This window comes from Lissotriton helveticus, chromosome 9 (genome assembly GCF_964261635.1).
Source record: "Lissotriton helveticus chromosome 9, aLisHel1.1, whole genome shotgun sequence".
NCBI classification, from domain to species: domain Eukaryota; kingdom Metazoa; phylum Chordata; class Amphibia; order Caudata; family Salamandridae; genus Lissotriton; species Lissotriton helveticus.
The window spans coordinates 3,217,470-3,236,131 of record NC_136070.1 but is presented as its reverse complement, the minus strand read 5'-3'; the positions used below and the strand labels follow the sequence as shown (position 1 = coordinate 3,236,131).

The 18,662-nt window shown below is 52.9% G+C and overlaps 1 protein-coding gene across 2 annotated transcripts in view; it reads right to left on the bottom strand.

Moving 5' to 3' along the window:
* The window catches only part of LOC144780842 (fibrous sheath-interacting protein 1-like), a 746,598-nt gene that overhangs the window by 627,747 nt on the left and 100,189 nt on the right, over window positions 1-18,662 (bottom strand). For both annotated transcript variants that reach the window (XM_078659336.1, XM_078659337.1), the window contains exon 5: window positions 18,038-18,131. In XM_078659336.1, coding sequence (XP_078515462.1) covers window positions 18,038-18,131 — 94 coding nt within the window. The remainder of the gene's footprint in view (window positions 1-18,037; window positions 18,132-18,662) is intronic.

Below are 18,662 nucleotides of genomic sequence, written 5' to 3'. Positions count from 1 at the left end.
CTTCTATACCAATCTCACTGATATGCAGTGGAAGGAGTCGCAATTTATTCCATGGTCAGATCATGCGCTACTCACATTTGCATGGACACCTGCTGATGTTTTCCAGCCTTCTATAACAACTAGCAAGATAGGTCGGATCTGGTCAAAACTCCCGGTGGCGGTGTTAGCATCCTCCCTAAAGGATTCTCTTCCTTTAATCAAGGAGGATGACCCGATTGAAGCTTATAGTGCTTTTAATAAGTGGCTAGAATCCGCCCTTGATCTTACCCTTCCTAAACGAAAAGTAGTGCACCGCGGAGGTTCCAATAAAATGCCTTGGTATACGGCAGAATTGAAATGTCTCAAGCGGAGTTGCAGGAGGCTAGAGAGGAAATGGAGAAAAAATTTCACCCTGGAGGATAAATTGGAATATAGAGCAACACTTAGGGTATATAAGACCCAATTAAAATCAGCTCAAGCTTAATTTTACCAGCAGGAGATCTCTAAAGCTGCTAACTCCCATACAGAAATGTATAAGATCTTCAAGTCATTGGTCACTCCGTCTAGTCCCTTGAATGAAGTGGTTGATCCTCTAAAACGGTGTGAGGAGTTAGCCAATTTCTTTAGCTCAAAGGTTACTACCATCTATTCCGATCTCTGTGCGAAGGAGGCGGTAAATGACGATGGACACCCTACTGAGCTCACTCCTCGATTGGTCTCCTCACCAACTTTGGATGTTCTGCCCTTGATGGACTATCCCACAGTAGAAAAACTCTTGGAGAATCTTAAGTCAGGCTCTCCATCGGATATGGCTCCGCCCTCTGTCTTGAAACAAGTCTCTGAGGTGGTTGTACCTATCATGAGAGATGTGATTAATTCCTCCCTCTCCACCGGAGTGGTCCCCCCATTGTGGAAACAGGCCAGAGTTAAAGCTCTATTAAAAAAAGCCAATCTAGACCCTGAGGATTGGTCAAACTATAGCCCCATCTCCCTGTTGCCAGGGATAAGTAAAATCACGGAGAAGCATGTAAATTTAGCCGTATCCGCCTTTATTGAAAATGAGGCAGTGCTTCACCCTACTCAAACTGGTTTTAGAACAAAACAGGGCACTGAGACCGCCCTGGTTGTTGTAGTGGAGGAAGCGAGGAAGATTGTAGATGCAGGAGGCTGCGCTGCGGTGGTCCTTTTGGACCTCAGCGCAGCCTTCGATACGGTTAATCACTCCTTGTTGATCCGCCGGCTCGGCGAGGCCGGTATCTCTGGGGTGGCCCTCAAATGGCTACAATCCTTCTTAGCAGAAAGAACATTCTCTGTTTTTGAAGGGGAGTTTACATCAAGACAGTTCCCCCTACATTACGGCGTTCCCCAGGGATCCTCATTAAGTCCCACCTTATTCAATATCTATATGAGGCCTTTGGCCGAGGTGGTGCTTCCCTGGGGAATTAAATTGGTCACATACGCCGATGACACTCAGTTAGTGGTCTCACTAACGAGGTCTGTGGATGGGACCTCTGGACCAAACAATCTGTCCCCCTGTCTTACTAGGGTTTGTGATTGGATGGAAGCCTCATTTCTGAAACTGAATCGGACAAAAACTGAGATCATGATCATGGGGCACAAGGCCCCCATGAACCTCAAACCATGGTGGCCGAGTTGCCTGGGTGTCCCCCCCCCGACCCCCAAAAAACAAATCAAGAGTTTGGGAGTCTGGCTTGACCCCGCTCTCGGTTTCCAAGTGCAGGCAAGGAAGGTAGCCGCAACATGTTTTGGCCTGATCAAGGTACTAAGGAAGGTTCTGTACCTCCTTCCACCGGACTCCAGACGTCTCCTGGTCCAATCTTTGATCATCTCTCGATTGGATTACGCCAATGCACTCTATCTTGGAGCCCCGATGGGCACTATCAAAATTTTGCAGTCAGTCCAGAACTGCGCTGCTCGATTATTGGTCAAAATACCCAGACACAGCTCGGTTAAGCCTGCTCTACGTGCACTACACTGGCTACCAATTCAGGAGAGGATAGGATTCAAGGCCATGTGTATGGCCCACAAATCCATCACTAATAACGGTCCTGATATTCTGTGGCCACTCTTCTGCCCATATCGACCCTCTAGAACCCTCAGGTCGGCTGAACTTAATCTTTTGACAGTTCCAAGGATCAAAAGATCCCGAATGGGGGGACGGCTGTTTTCTTTGCAAACTGCTAAATTCTGGAACAGTCTTCCTGAGAGCATCCGACTTCAACCGAACCATCTTATGTTTCGGTAACAACTAAAGACCTTTCTTTTCCAATGAGTGGTGGTGACGTGCCCTGGGTCAAAGCGCTGGGATGCCTTAGGGTAGCCATGCGCTATACCAAGTGTAATATTCATTCATTCATTCATTCATTCATTCACCATCTGCCTAGCAAAACCACCATTACCCACCTTGATCACGACACAGCAGTTGCTCATATCCCCCCCCCCCCCTTGACCTTCTCGGTCCCTCCCTCCATTGACATAATCTCCGATAGAGCAACATGGTCTATCCCCGACCAAGATTACCCCTCAATTGATCCCAATGATACTAGTACTCCTCATATCTCCTCAGCCCATCTTTCCAATGTAGTAACTCTCACGCCGGACCCCAATCTCGACCAGATATTATCAGCGCTACAGCAAATCAAATCGGACATCCGATCCCTACACGATCTGATCTTATAACAACCCAAATTCTCTCGCAATAAACAGGAATACAGATCTTTCCCCCGATCCAAGAATTCTGGTCACACCCAACATCCACCTGCAAGTTCCCAGGCTCAGGGCTCTCCTCATTGGAGCACAGTGCCGCACCCTAGTGCCTCATCACACCCCAACAGGATGTTAAGACCTCTCTCTAACATAGAGATAGGTGCCCTCCTTCACTCATACGAGCTTCCTCCCCCTCCACTGATCAACGGGCACTCTGCCATCGTTCTCACAGAATCACAAATTCAACCTATCCCTATCAACACACTCAGAGCCCCCAGACTCATATCCAGAGGCATAGTCTCACTAGAATCCCCCTCACATGCGATCCCATAACAGTACCCATCAAGACAAGACTCAACTGTATTCTCCTTAACTGCAGATCTGCTTCCAGACATGCAGCCGAGATAGCGGACTTATTACTCACTACCGAACCTGACATTCTGATCCTAACTGAAACTTGGCTAAATGATACTTCCACTCCCACCATGGACATTTTGTTCCCTCCTAATTATGACATCACTAGACTCGACAGAAGATATTCTGGCGTCAAAAAATAGCCATCAACATAAGCAAATATTCCTGGGGGACTTCAACCTCTATTGGGATGATCAGAACGACCCTGGGGTAAACAGTCTCAAAGCCTTTCTCGCTGACCTCAATCTCGAACAACGATGTAACATCCCTACTCACGACAAAGTTGCAATTCTCAACCTCGTAATTTCTAATGTGGATTTCACATTACTTGACTCGATCATCCCTTGCGATTGGTCTGACCATCACATTATCACTTTCCAAGTCTTAGAAGATGTTAAACGCCTCCAAACACAACCCCTGAGATCTAAGATCTGGAAGAGAAACTTGAAAAACGTTGGTTCTATCCCTATAGCTTTAACTAACTCTAACCCTCTTTGCCCCCCGGATGACCTAAACGATGTCCAAGGTCTAACCAATCACTTCTTCCATTCCATGACCAATATTCTTGACAACACTTCTCCGCTCCAACTGAAAAGGGCCTCCACAAAAGACTCAAAACCCTGGTACGACGGCTAAATGAAGATAGACGCTCTCAGGTTAATTGAACGACGATGGAGAGCTGCTCCCTCAGCTGAGCACCTTAAGCTCCTAAAACTCTCCAGAAACTCCTATTTTAGGAAAATCAGAAAGTCAAAAACCGACTTCATCAGGTCGCAACTTGATCAAGCCAAGAATAGACACAAAAAGCTTTTCGACCGGATTAAATCACAAACTAAGATCATACCCATTCTCCCGAACGCCATCCGTCTTAAACTACCCAATTGTGAAGAATTTGCATCCTTTTTTACCTCTAAAACAGAATCCATAAAATCAGATTTATGCAAGGACCTCTTATCCAGCTCAGACATGGATAAGAATCCATATGCCGACCCGGTTGATGCGCAAACCAACATCCTCCCTAAATTCAAACTCAAAAAGAACGCAAATTGGTCCCACTTCAACACGTACAGTAAAGACTCTATACTAAAGACACTAACCTCTCTGAAGCCTTCCAACCATTTCACATACCCGCTCCCGGCTAACTACTTAAAAGACTTCATTCCCCTGCACCTACCTCTCTGGACCAAGATCGTAAATACGTCCCTCCTTCAAGGAATCATTCCAGACATCCTGAAAACTGGTCAGGTTTTGCCGATCCTAAAGAAGATAACAGCTGACCCCTTGGACCTAAATAACTATCGGCCAATTTCCAACATACCTACGCTAGCCAAACTCCTGTAAAAATGTGTTAACTTACAGCTGAACAATCACATTAATAAATTCAACTTGCTTAACCAATTTCAATCTGGTTTTCGAGCAGGTCATAGTACCGAATCGGCCAAGACTCACATAATTGACGACGCTCTAAAAATCCTGGACCAAAATGAAGCTTGTCTACTTATCCTACTAGACCTATCGCCAGCTTTTGACACCGTCAAACATGACAACTTGCTTGAACTCCTTAAACAAAGAATGGGTTTGTCTGACATTGTATATAATTGGTTTGCCTCCTTCCTTCAAAACAGATCCCAAAGATTCAAAGTCAACCAATCCCTGTCCAATCCTTTGCCTGTAACTCTTGGAGTCCCATAAGACTCTTTTCTCTCACCGATCCTTTTCAACTTGTTATGGAACCTCTTACTGATCTTCTCAGCTTCACCAAGATCCATTTCCATATGTATGCTGACGACACCCAAATCTTAATCAAGATTCACTCACTCGACATCAAATCTCTCAACTCCACCCTACAAAAAACCCAAACTTGGCTGGACGAAAATCATCTGAAACTAAACTCCCTCAAAACGGAATTCCTTCTAATCGCCCCCCGAACAAAACTTCCACTATCCTTGACTGGCTGAAGCACCTAACAGCTCTCAAAGGTCAAGCAGTCACCACTTGATTCAGGTAAATCATAGAAACCTGGATGAACGCCTCATCAGCGCCCGACATCGCCATTGCCATCCCGGACACTTACAAGATCATCCGAAAAGACCGCACCAACAAAACAGGAGGAGGCATCGCCATCGTCCATAAGAACACCATCCGAATCACGACCTGCTCCGACGATAACCTCACGACTGCCGAACACCTTCACTTCCAGATACACACCGACCCCAGGACCACACTTAGAGGCACCCTCATCTACAGACCACCAGGAACCCGTACACAATTCAACGAAGACATCACTGACTTCATCAGCCCACATGCCCTCACATCCGAGAACTACATTCTACTGGGAGACCTCAACTTCCACCTGGAAAAGAATAACGACAGCAACACCACCACCCTTCTGGACAACCTGGCCAATCTCGGACTCAAACAACTTGTTGACACCCCCACCCACTTAGCCGGACACACGCTCGACCCTATCTTCACCTCCAGCAAACACATCTCCTTCGATCACACCACAGCTCTCCATTGGACGGACCACAGCTGCGTTCACTTCAGCTACAAAAAGACCACAACCCACAGCCCCCCACAACCTATTCCTCGAAGAAACTGGAACAAAATCACCACCGACCAACTCTTCACATCGCTTAACCAAAACCCTCCTACCAAATCGTCGGACCCAAACCAAGCAGCCACCAACCTCACACAATGGATCACCCACAGCGCCGACGAACTAGCACCCTTGAAAAACCATCAAATCAAGCAAGGTAGCAAAAAAGCCCCCTGGTTCAATGATGACCTTAAGAAATCCAAGAAGTTATGTCGTACCCTCGAGAAAACCTGGAGAAAAAACCCAACCAGTGGCAACCTGACCACCTTCAAGGACGCCACCCGCAAACACCACCAATTGATCCGATCCACCAAGAAATCAGCATTCAAGGACCAACTCGACAACAACGCCCACAACAGCAAGGAACTATTCAACATCGTCAAAGAATTTACCAACCCCACCGCCGGCACCAACGACATCACTCACTCCCAAGACCTCTGCGACTCTCTATCCTCTTTCTTCCACAACAAAATCGCCGACATACATAACAGCTTTGAAAACCAGTCCAAAGAACAGACCACTCCACCCACCTCCGAACCAAAACAGCACTCTCACAACCTTTACGCCTGGAACCCAATCACTACTGAAGACACCATTCGCCTGATGAACTCCATCCACTCAGGTTCACCAACCGACCCATGTCCCCACCACATCTTCAACAAAGCAGACTCCATCATCGCACCCCATCTCCGTGATGTCATCAACTGTTCCTTCAATTCCGCCACCTTCCCGGAAAGCTGGAAACATGCCGAACTCAGCGCCCTTCTGAAGAAACCCACAGCAGACCCCTCAGAACTTAAGAACATCCGCCCCATCTCACTCCTTCCATTACCTGCCAAAGTCATTGAGAAAGCCGTCAATAGTCAGCTCGCCGCCTTCCTTGAATCCAACAACTCCCTCGACCCCTCACAGTCCGGCTTCCGAGCCAAACACAGCACCGAAACCACCCTCATCGCTGCCACAGACGACATCCGAACGCTACTGGACAACGGAGAAACAGTTGCCCTCATCCTACTTGACCTCTCCGCCGCCTTCGACACAGTCTGTCATAGCACCCTCATACAACGCCTCAGCAACGTCGGAATACAAGGAAAAGCATTGGACTGGATCATCTCATTCCTCGCCGGAAGAACCCAGAGAGTCCGCCTCCCCCTTTCAGATCAGAGGCCACCGAAGTCATCTGCGGCGTACCACAAGGATCATCACTCAGTCCCACCCTCTTCAACATCTACATGAGTCCCCTCGCATCCATCGCGCGACAACACAACCTCAACATCATCTCCTACGCAGACGACACCCAGCTGATCCTCTCCCTCCCAAAGACCCAAACACCACCAAAACCAATCTACACGAAGGAATGAAAGAAGTAGCCGAATGGATGAAGAACAGCCGTTTAAAACTAAACTCGGACAAAACGGAAGTCCTCATCCTAGGATCATCCCCCTCTGCCTGGGACGACTCATGGTGGCCACCGGCCCTGGGTACAGCACCCATACCTACAGATCACGTACGTAACTTGGGCTTCATCCTAGACTCCTCCCTCTCGATGACCAGACAAGTCAACGCCGTCTCATCTTCATGCTTCAACATCCTACGCATGCTCAAAAAAATCTTCCGTTGGATCCTCACTGAAACAAGAAAGACGGTCACCCATGCACTGGTCACTAGCCGACTGGACTATGGAAATACCCTTTATGCCGGAACCACAGCCAAACTACAGAAAAAACTCCAACGCATCCAAAACGCCTCAGCCAGACTCATTCTGGACATCCCCCTTCAAGCTCACATTTCCGGTCACCTGAAAGACCTCCACTGGCTCCCCGTCAACAAGAGAATAACATTCCGTCTCCTCACCTACGCACACAAGGCCCTCTACGACCAAGGACCCGAATGCCTCAACACACGACTGTCCTTCTACACACCCACCCGCCAACTACGATCATCCAATCAAGCCCTCGCCGCAATTCCGCGCATCCATAGATCCACCATGGGAGGAAGATCCTTCTCCTACCTAGCGGCCAAAACCTGGAATTCTCTCCCCACTCACCTCCGCCTCACACAGAACCACCTCTCCTTCAGAAAGCAGCTAAAAACCTGGCTTTTTGATAAGTAATGCACCCACCCTCCCTCAAGCGCCTTGAGACCCTCTGGGTGAGTAGCGCGCTATACAAATTCTTGAACTTGAACTTGTAAATCACTTGGGATAATTCTTGACAGTAATTTAAAGATGCAGAAGCACATCAGCACCTCCACTAAAGGAGCCAACTTCCACTTGAAAACCCTGCGAAAATTGAAACCCTTTCTACCAGCCTCTGATTTCAAACAAGCTGTTCAAGCCCTAGTAATACCTAGAGTGGAATACGGTGCTGTAACCCTATGCGGCCTCCCAAGATCATCGACAGCCCCATTAAGAGCCACTATCAACTCTGCTGCAAGACTCATCACTGGCTCAAAGAGAAACTCGGAGCCCTCAACTGGCTACCATTTAAAACTAGAATTCATCTTAAAACCGCTTGTATGACTCACAAAGCCCTTCACCACAATTCCCCGCTCTATCTAGCTCAGAAACTGGAGCTCTCTGCTGGCAGCAGAATCCCAGGAGTGCAAAGACACTTCTTCTATAACCACAACAATTTGCCAAGAAAAAAACGTACTCTCGCTCATTCTCTGGTATGGCTCCTAGGATCTGGAACGCTTTGCCCACGGAAACAAGAACGAACCCGTCCCCTGCCCCCTCAACTAGCTGAGATTTGCTCTGTCAAGATAATTGACTTTACATGCTTACGTTTTGTACCATGGTTGCACCGATCTCTTGTTTTTATTACATTTTTGGTTTCTTTCTTACATTTGTCTGTAAAGCGCTCTGATACTCCTAAGAGTCTTGTTCGCGCTATATAAAACCTTCAAAATATATAAACTTTTTCCCCTGTAACTTCTTCCAAGTATGACAGATATTTGGAAGAAATATACAGTTACATCCACTAGACCTTTCTGGTTGTGGGGATGTAAAGGACTTGTAGTTTCATCAAGAACCCAAGGAACTCAGAGCCAATAACTGAGCAGATTCTTGCAATGGTTTTTTATTGTGTACCGGGTATATAGCAATTCATTTGGGAAAATAAAAGCAGTGAACAATCGGTATGAAAGACACCTATGTATTTCTGCAATGGGAACCAAATATAGATTTTAGAAACAGTAGCTACTTCCACATCTCCGAAATTGTGGGTACCCATACTAGCATGTGAATTATAGGAAATTTTTCAGTTTGACTTCTTTTTTACACGTTCTCTTACATTTGGAAGGCAGAAATGCATTGAAAGTCAATAGGTAATACCAATTTTGTGTTCCCCTAAGTCTCCCGATAAAAATTGTACCTCCCTTGTGTGGGTGTGGGTAGGCCTAGTGCCCACAACAGGTGTTGGAAAGGCGACCCCAGGGGAGACAGAAGATGTCTGACTGTCCGCCCCGAGACCCACCTCCCTCTATGGAATAGGCCGAGCGCCGTAGGGAGGCCTCCTTGGCGAGGCTCCTCTCCTACAATCGTACCAGCTAGAGCAATCACACTACTTACAGAAGGACACCACACAGGAGGAATGTTCACAAGAATCTTTATATAGGCAATGAAGGCAAGTCCTTGATCGGTTAGCAGGCAAGGATCGAGGGATCCGCAAAGTCTTGGTTTTGGGGAAAAAGGGGTAGCGGGACAGTCTTGGCACCAACGGGTGCTTGGATAGTTCAGTGTTGCTCCGGCCGCGACAGCGTCAGCAGGGCCTCGGAGGAGGATCAGAGTGGTTAGGCCGCGACAGCGTCCGCAGGGCCTCGAAGGTGGTTCAGCTTGGTCAGGCCGCGACAGCGTCAGCAGGGCCTCGAAGGTAGTTCAGCTTGGTCAGGCCGCGACAGCGTCAGCAGGGCCTCGAAGGTGGTTCAGCTTGGTCGGGCCGCGACAGCGTCAGCAGGGCCTCGAAGGTGGTTCAGCTTGGTCAGGCCGCGACAGCGTCAGCAGGGCCTCGAAGGTGGTTCAGCTTGGTCAGGCCGCGACAGCGGGGCCTCGAAGGTTCCGGGTGCAAGAGTTCGGATCAGGATCAGCCGCGACGAGGTCAGCAGGGCTTCGACTCCAAGATACAACTGCCGTCCTAATCCAGGGCTGGCCCAGATATAGGACTGGCGGCGTTTGATGTCCGGACCCTCGCGCCTGGGGGTCAGAGGGGCCGGGATAAAGGTGTCCAGACACCCAGCAGGAGGGTGGAGCCAGCGCCCAGGGAGGCTGGAGGGCGATCGATACCAGGCGTCCGGGGACGGCTGGAGAGCCATTGAAACTTCCCGCCTCTTGGATCTGTTAAGTGGCCACTCTCCCACCTGGGAGGATCTTGGTGCCTCGATGTCGGGGCGTTGCTGAGGCCGGGGCCAGGGGTGGCTGCGGCCACGTGTCCGGGACGTGATGGGCCCAAGATGGAGTCAGGCCGGACATGGGGGCCTGGCATGGTCGCCAGACCGGCAGGGATGGCGAGCGGGGGCCGCCGGTGTCCCATGGGGGGAGAGCTGGAGGTTGCCAGGGGGGCTTCTCTTGTCAAGATTTCATGAAGATTCGTGTCAAGGGGGTTGACAGGGAGTCGACAGAGGCCCGATGTCGTCCTGGGCCCGCCATGCAGGAGGAGTAGGCCCACGCCACGAGGCCGTGTCCAACACACGTCCCCTCCAGCTGAAGGCGGGGAGAGTCACCCATCTTCCTGGGGACTTTCTTCGTTGAGGCGGAAGAAGCGGGACAGGCCGTCAGCGTTGGCGTGGTCGTTGCCAGGGCGATGCTCCACAGTGAAGTCCATCCCTTGGAGGGAGATGGACCAACGCAGCAGCTTTGGGTTTTTGCCACGCATGTGCATCAGCCACCGTAGGGGCCGGTGGTCGGTCTGCACCCGGAAGTGGGTGCCGAAGAGGTAGGGCCTGAGTTTCTTGAGGGCCCATATGACGGCGAAGGCCTCCCTCTCGATGGTGCTCCATCGCTGCTCTCTGGCCAGCAGCCGCCGGCTGAAGGCCACAGGGTGGTCAACCCCTTCGGTGTCAATCTGGGAGAGGACTGCCCCGATGCCGTGCTCCGAGGCGTCGGTCTGGACTACGAACTCCCGGCTGTAGTCAGGGGCTTGGAGCACAGGGGCGGTGCACATGGCTGTTTTCAAAGTCCCGAAGGCCACCTGACACGCGGGTGTCCATGGTACTTTCTGTGGCCGGTTCTTTGAGGTCAGTTCAGTGAGGGGCCCCACAATGCTCCCATAGTTTTTGATGAAGCGCCGATAATATCCAGTGAGCCCCAGTAAGGCTCGGACGGCGGTCTGGGTGACCGGGGGCTCCCAGGCCAGGATGGCGTCAATCTTGGGTTGGAGGGGAGCCACTTGGCCGCTCCCCACTTGGTGTCCCAGATAGGTCACGGACCCTTGGCCTATCTGGCACTTGCTGGCTTTCACAGTTAGTCCGGCCCGTCGGAGGGCCGTCAGGACCTCCCAGAGGTGTTTCAGGTGCCCGGCCCAGTGGAGGCTGTACACGGCAATGTCGTCTAGGTAGGCGGCACTGAATTCTTCTAGCCCCGCCAGCACTTTGTTCACTAGTCTCTGGAAGGTGGCCGGGGCGTTTTTCATGCCGAAGGGCATCACTTTGAATTGGAAGTGACCATCGGGTGTTGAGAAGGCCGATCGCTCCTGGGCGCCCGGGGTGAGGCCGATCTGCCAGTACCCGGCGGTGAGGTCGAAGGTACTGAGGTACTTGGTGGCTCCCAGGCGGTCGATGAGTTCGTCGGCCCGGGGGATGGGGTGTGCGTCGGTTCGGGTAACAGCATTCAGTCCCCGGTAGTCGACGCAAAACCGGAGTTCTGGAAGGGTGCCAGGTGCGGCGGCTTTGGGGACCAGGACAACGGGGCTGGCCCATGGACTGTCAGAGGGTTCGATCACCCCCAGGGCCAGCATCTTGGTAACTTCTGTCTGGATGCAGGCCCGAACTCGGTCGGGGACTCGGTACGCCCGGTGTCGCACTGGCTGGCTGTCCCCGGTGTCGACATCGTGGACACACCACTGGGTAACTCCGGGAGTGAGGGAGAACAGGTCGGTGAACTGCCCCAACAGCTCTTGGCAGTCTCGGCGCTATGTGGGGCTCAGGTCGGGGGGAGAGAGAGATCCCCTCGACGGAGCCGTCCTGCTCCGCGCACTTTAGGAGGTCGGGCAAGGGCTCAGAGTCGTCCTCTGTCCCTTCGTCGGTAGCGAGCAGCAGGCTCAGTTCTGTGCGGGCAAAATGCGGCTTGAGCCGGTTGGCGTGCAGAACCCGGAGGGGGTTTCGGGGTGATTCCATGTCCACGAGATAGGTGACAGGGCTCTTGCGCTCGATCACTTTGAAGGGCCCCGACCATTTGTCCTGGAAGGCACACGGTTCGACCGGGGTCATGACCCAGACCCGCTGACCCGGCTCGAACTCGATGGATGAAGCGTTCTGGTCATACCAGCGCTTCATATCTTCCTGACTGGCCTCCAGGTTGGCCTCGGCGAGGGCTGGGAACTTCCGGGTTTTGTTGTGGAGGGTCAGGAGGTACCGGTAGACATCCGGCGGGGCGTCTTGGATTGTCGTTTCCCAGCCTTCTTTGACCAGGCTGAGGGGACCTCGGACAGGGTGTCCGTACAAGAGTTCGAAGGGACTGAACCCCAGGGCCTTTTGTGGTACCTCCCGATAGGCGAACAAGAGGCAGGGCAGCAGGACGTCCCATTTGCGGCAGAGGGGCTCTTCTAGGCCCTGGATCATCCCCTTGAGTGTCCGGTTAAACCGCTCCACAAGCCCATTTCCTTGGGGGTGATACGGGGTGGTGAACTTATACGCGACCCCGCACTGTTGCCACAGGGACCGCATATATTTCGATATAAAGTTTGTGCCCCGATCACTCACGACCTCTCGGGGGAATCCTACTCTGGAGAAGATCCCCATCAGGGCTCGGCCCACCACGGGAGCCGTGATGGTTCGGAGGAGGATGGCTTCAGGATAGCGGGTGGCATGGTCCACCAGGACAAGGATGAAGCGATGCCCTTGCGAGGTTTGGGGGTCCAGGGGCCCCACAATGTCAATCCCCACTCGCTCGAAGGGGGTGGTTACTACTGGAAAAGGTTGGAGCGGGGCCTTCACCTTCCCCCCGCTCTTTCCGCTGGCTTGGCATGTCGGGCAGGTGCGGCAGTGGTTATGCACATTGTTGCGCATTTTCGGCCAATAAAAATGGGTCACCAGGCGGCTGTAAGTTTTGTCCTGCCCCAGGTGCCCGGCGAGGGGCACATCGTGTGCCAGGTTCAAAAGGAAGTCTCTGAATCGTAGGGGGACCACTAACACTCGGCTGGCCCCTAGCTCGGCAATTTTCTGTTCACTGTATAGGAGGCCGTGGTCCCAGTAGACCCAGTGGGACCCTGAGGTGTCCCCGGTAGCTTGGGCGGTGGCTTGTTGTCGGGTCCCTTCGAGGGAAGGGCAGGCCTGCTGCTCCTGCCGGAACTGCTCTCGGGTGGGGCCACCCTCTTGGCGCCACTGGGCTAGTTCGGGTATGTCGCTGAGCACGTGGCTGCTTTCGTGGTCGGGCTCCGATGGCCTGGGCTCGGGCTCGGATTCTTCATTGACTGCGGGCGGTGGTGGCGCGGGCCACTCTGGTTCTTCGGTCGGGGCGGCCTCGGTCGCCGCCGAGGCTCGGGCTGTCATGGATCGGGTCGTCGCGCAGACCCACTCTGGTGGTCCCATCATCCCTAGATGCTCTCTCCGTTCGACTTGGGCCCAGGGAGAGCTCTCGAGATCGTTTCCGAGGAGGCAGTCTACGGGGGCGTCGTCCCGGACGGTCACCTTGAGGGTACCCGACACTCCTCCCCATTCGAAGGGTATTCGGGCCATCTGACACAGAGTCTCGGAGTTGTCGGCGGCCCTCACGGGGCACCGCACGTTCGGTATGAACTGTTCGGGGGTCACCAAGTGGCAGCGGACGGCCGTCACACTGGCCCCCGTGTCTCGGAGGGCTTCGGTCTGTCGTCCATTGATGAGGACCCACTGACGGTATTTCCGAGTGTTGCTGGGTAGCGGCGCTTGGGGGAACATGTCTCTTTGGCCCAGGCAGGCCAGGGCCATGGCGGCCGGTTCATATTCTGTCTGATCTTCAACAAAGACTTCTTCGTCCTCTTCTCCCCCTTCTCCCAGGGATGCAGCAGCGACCTGGCGGGTCGGAGGCCCAGTGGTGCCGGGACGCTGGTTCATGGGGCAGAGGGGGTCACTGGCATAGTGACCCGGCCGTTGGCATCTGTGGCAAGTAATGTTCGGGCGGGGCCCCGGCCGTGCTGGGGGGGTCCATCTTCTGAGCAGGGATGGTGAAGTGTTATTTTGGGGGGACCCCCGAGGCGGACTCCGGCCCGGGGTTGACGGAAAGTCTCGGCTCCTGTTCTGGCCCCCTCCGCCGCCACGCTGGCGGGGGTGCACCTGGCCGTTCCGTCCCGCCTCTCCGATCGGGGTCCGGGGGACCCGGGTGCTCACCCATCGATCGGCCTCGATGGCGAGTTTTCGGGGCTCGGTCAGCTTGCTGTTGAGGAGATGCTGTCGGAGCTCGACAAAGCAGTTGTTGGAGAGGTGCTCCCAGACGACGAGGTCGAACAGCTGCTCGTAGGTGGACACTTTGCTGCCCTTTATCCATCCTTCCAGGGCCCTGCTATAAAAGTTCACGTACTCGACCCACGTGGTACCGGGGATTTTCTTGCAGTCTCTGAATCTCTGCCGGTACATCTCGGGGGTGAGGCCATACCGGATGAGCAGGGCGTCCTTCATATGATCATAGGAGGACATCACGTCCTCGGCCAGCTCGAGCAGGGTGTCTCGGCCTTCGCTGACAAACCTCCCCCATAAGCCGGCACCCCAGTCTTTTCGCGGGATGCGGTGCGCGGTCATGGCCACTTCATACGCCTTGAACCATTGCTGGATATCGTCATTCTTGTAGTACTCCTTGACGATATCCTTCGGGATGTGGACCTTCGGGTCGGCCGGAGGTGGAGGGTTCCGGGTTACCGCGGCGCCAGCCTCTTCGATCTTGGCCTTGATCTCTAGTTCTTTGAGGCCACGCTCGTGTTCATACGCGAGTTTTTTCTCTTCCAGTTCTCTTTGCCTTCGTCTCTCTTCCAGATCTCCCTCTAACCGTAGTTGCTCAATGGCCATTTTCTTTCCGGCTAATTGAAGTTCTCCGTCCAGCCGGAGTCGGGCGAGCTCCAGTTCATGGAGCCGACTCCTCTCTCGTTCCCGGGCGTCTTCGAGGGAGAGGCCCGGTTCTCTGTTGGAGGCTCTTTCTTCCACGGGGGTTATGATGGTACTCACGGGTACCTCTAGGACAATGTCCTCGTTGGCTGGGGGTGGGGTCGCTCCGGTCTCCACCCATGTCTGTAGAGCCTCTTTAAAATCGTCTTTGGTGCTTAGTCCGGTGGTAGCGATACCCAGGGTTTTGCAGAACTGTTTGAGTTCTTTATGGGTGTACTCCTCTAGTCGCTCCTTCTGGAATTCTGCGGTCGTTCCGGCTTCCTTAGTACTCATGGTTGCTGTGGGTCTCTGTTAGTAGTGACGAGTTACTCGCTGTACGATTTGCGCGGGCTCGGATCCCGTCGCTTGCCACCAATGTTGGAAAGGCGACCCCAGGGGAGACAGAAGATGTCTGACTGTCCGCCCCGAGACCCACCTCCCTCTATGGAATAGGCCGAGCGCCGTAGGGAGGCCTCCTTGGCGAGGCTCCTCTCCTACAATCGTACCAGCTAGAGCAATCACACTACTTACAGAAGGACACCACACAGGAGGAATGTTCACAAGAATCTTTATATAGGCAATGAAGGCAAGTCCTTGATCGGTTAGCAGGCAAGGATCGAGGGATCCGCAAAGTCTTGGTTTCGGGGAAAAAGGGGTAGCGGGACAGTCTTGGCACCAACGGGTGCTTGGATAGTTCAGTGTTGCTCCGGTCGCGACAGCGTCAGCAGGGCCTCGGAGGAGGATCAGAGTGGTCAGGCCGCGACAGCGTCCGCAGGGCCTCGAAGGTGGTTCAGCTTGGTCAGGCCGCGACAGCGTCAGCAGGGCCTCGAAGGTAGTTCAGCTTGGTCAGGCCGCGACAGCGTCAGCAGGGCCTCGAAGGTGGTTCAGCTTGGTCGGGCCGCGACAGCGTCAGCAGGGCCTCGAAGGCGGTTCAGCTTGGTCAGGCCGCGACAGCGTCAGCAGGGCCTCGAAGGTGGTTCAGCTTGGTCAGGCCGCGACAGCGTCAGCAGGGCCTCGAAGGTTCCGGGTGCAAGAGTTCGGATCAGGATCAGCCGCGACGAGGTCAGCAGGGCTTCGACTCCAAGATACAACTGCCGTCCTAATCCCGGGCTGGCCCAGATATAGGACTGGCGGCGTTTGATGTCCGGACCCTCGCGCCTGGGGGTCAGAGGGGCCGGGATGAAGGTGTCCAGACACCCAGCAGGAGGGTGGAGCCAGCGCCCAGGGAGGCTGGAGGGCGATCGATACCAGGCGTCCGGGGACGGCTGGAGAGCCATTGAAACTTCCCGCCTCTTGGATCTGTTAAGTGGCCACTCGCCCACCTGGGAGGATCTTGGTGCCTCGATGTCGGGGCGTTGCTGAGGCCGGGGCCAGGGGTGGCTGCGGCCACGTGTCCGGGACGTGATGGGCCCAAGATGGAGTCGGGCCGGACATGGGGGCCTGGCATGGTCGCCAGACCGGCAGGGATGGCGAGCGGGGGCCGCCGGTGTCCCATGGGGGGAGAGCTGGAGGTTGCCAGGGGGGCTTCTCTTGTCAAGATTTCATGAAGGTTCGTGTCAAGGGGGTCGACAGGGAGTCGACGGAGGCCCGATGTTGTCCTGGGCCCGCCATGCAGGAGGAGTAGGCCCACGTCACGAGGCCGTGTCCAACAACAGGCAACGGCCCAAAACGCAAAGTGGACACACCACATTTTTACAGTGAAAACAGACCCTTTTTTCCAAAGTGCCTCTCCCTGTTTTTCTATACAAGCAGTGAGAAGTTCCCAATCTATTTTCCTTGCTGGAACTGTTGTTTTTATATAAACAAGTATGTTACCAGGAAGATCCAGTATGAGCTGACTAGCTTTCTGACCAGGTTTCATATCCCCGTCGGCTGCTATGATGGCAGTCCAGTCTCCTAAATCAGCAGCATGATCCTGTTTCCGAGTAAGTCGCCACATATCCGGTGGCAGGATCATACCAAAAAACATATTTTCAACCCTAGCTCTGCCAAACCTATACCGTTTTGAAAACTAGACACCCAGGGGAATCCAAGATGGGGTGACCTGTCTGACTCTCACCAGGTTCTGTTACCCAGAATCCCTTGCAAACCTCAAACTTTGTAAACAAAAACACATTTACCTCAAATTTCTGTGATGGGAAGTTCTGGAATCTTCGTGGATTCAAACAATTCCTGCCCCCCGCGTTCCCTAAAGTCTTCCGAGAAAAATGGTACCTCACTTGTGCAGGTAGGCGTAGTGCCCGCAACAGGAAAAGGTCCGAATCGCAAAATGGACACACCACATTTTTACAGTTAAAACTGCCCCTTTTTTTGCAAAGTGCCTAGCTGTAGTCTTTGAACCTTAGCTCTGCCGGCACCTAGTGAAACCTAGCAGACCTATACATCTTTGACAACTTGACACACAGGGGAATCCAGGATGGGGTGACTTGTCTGGCTCTCACCAGGTTCTGTTACCCAGCATCCACTGCAAACCTCAAACAATGTATTGTGGAGACTTCAAAATGACCTGTCATAAAACGGCCTGGTTTTTGCAGGGGGGGGCAACCTGGATTTTTGGCCCGGGCTCAGCGGCCATCAAGGGACACTTACCAGACCCACACATTTCTGAAAACTAGACATCCTGGGGAGTCCAGTGAGGTATGGCTTGCGTGGATAGCCCATCGTTTCCCTACCCAGAATCCCTTGCAAACCTCAAATTTTACTGACAAAAATCAAATTTTTCTCAGATTTGTGTGAGGGGTAGTTGTAGGATCAGGAGGCTCACACAAATGTCCTACCACCCAGTGTTTCCCCAGGTCTCCTGATAAAAATGGCACCTACGTTGGTAACTTTAGATAGGGCTTTCTGGCCTACTAACATCTCTGAATACATATTTGTCGCTTTCATCTTCAAACAGAAAGCGTTAGCTCCATCTCTATGAAGAAAGCACTCTGTCTGCACGGAACGGATATTCCTAAAGTGATGGTGATTTAGTGAACATTACCACTAACCCCTGTCCCAGTGGCATCACAGACGACGACAATGTCACATGTATTATGAGTAGCTACTCACCAGTCACATCTCGCGCTTGAGGAGTGAGAGCGAGAAACTTTCTTGTGTTTAAAGTCTCCTCGTGGGTCGGTGGAGCCTCAGGAGACATCGCAGACTATGGGGATGAAAGAAGATGAGAGGTCACGCATTTCACTGTAAACGGCAGGTTCCTAACGTCTTCTTGAGCATTAATCCATAGCTGCATTTCAACTAGAAAAATCATGCAGTGAGAACGTATACGTCCAGAACAGAGGGGACTGGGGTTCAGTTGATGTATTTTTAGTGTAAAGTAACTTCATTAAAGTTAATGTTCAAACAAAACTTTTGCATTTTACTTCACATTCAAGGAGGGAAAAGCCCAATCATTCTCATTCATGGTGCGTGAACAGGTGGAGGCTGTGTCTGGGAGCGTTGTAAGACAGGTGGAGGCTGTGTCTGGCAGCGTTGTAAGACACAGGTGGAGGCTGTGTCTGGCAGCGTTGTAAGACACAGGTGGAGGCTGTGTCTGGGAGCGTTGTAAGACACAGGTGGAGGCTGTGTCTGGGAGCGTTGTAAGACAGGTGGAGGCTGTGTCTGGCAGCGTTGTAAGACACAGGTGGAGGCTGTGTCTGGGAGCGTTGTAAGACAGGTGGAGGCTGTGTCTGGC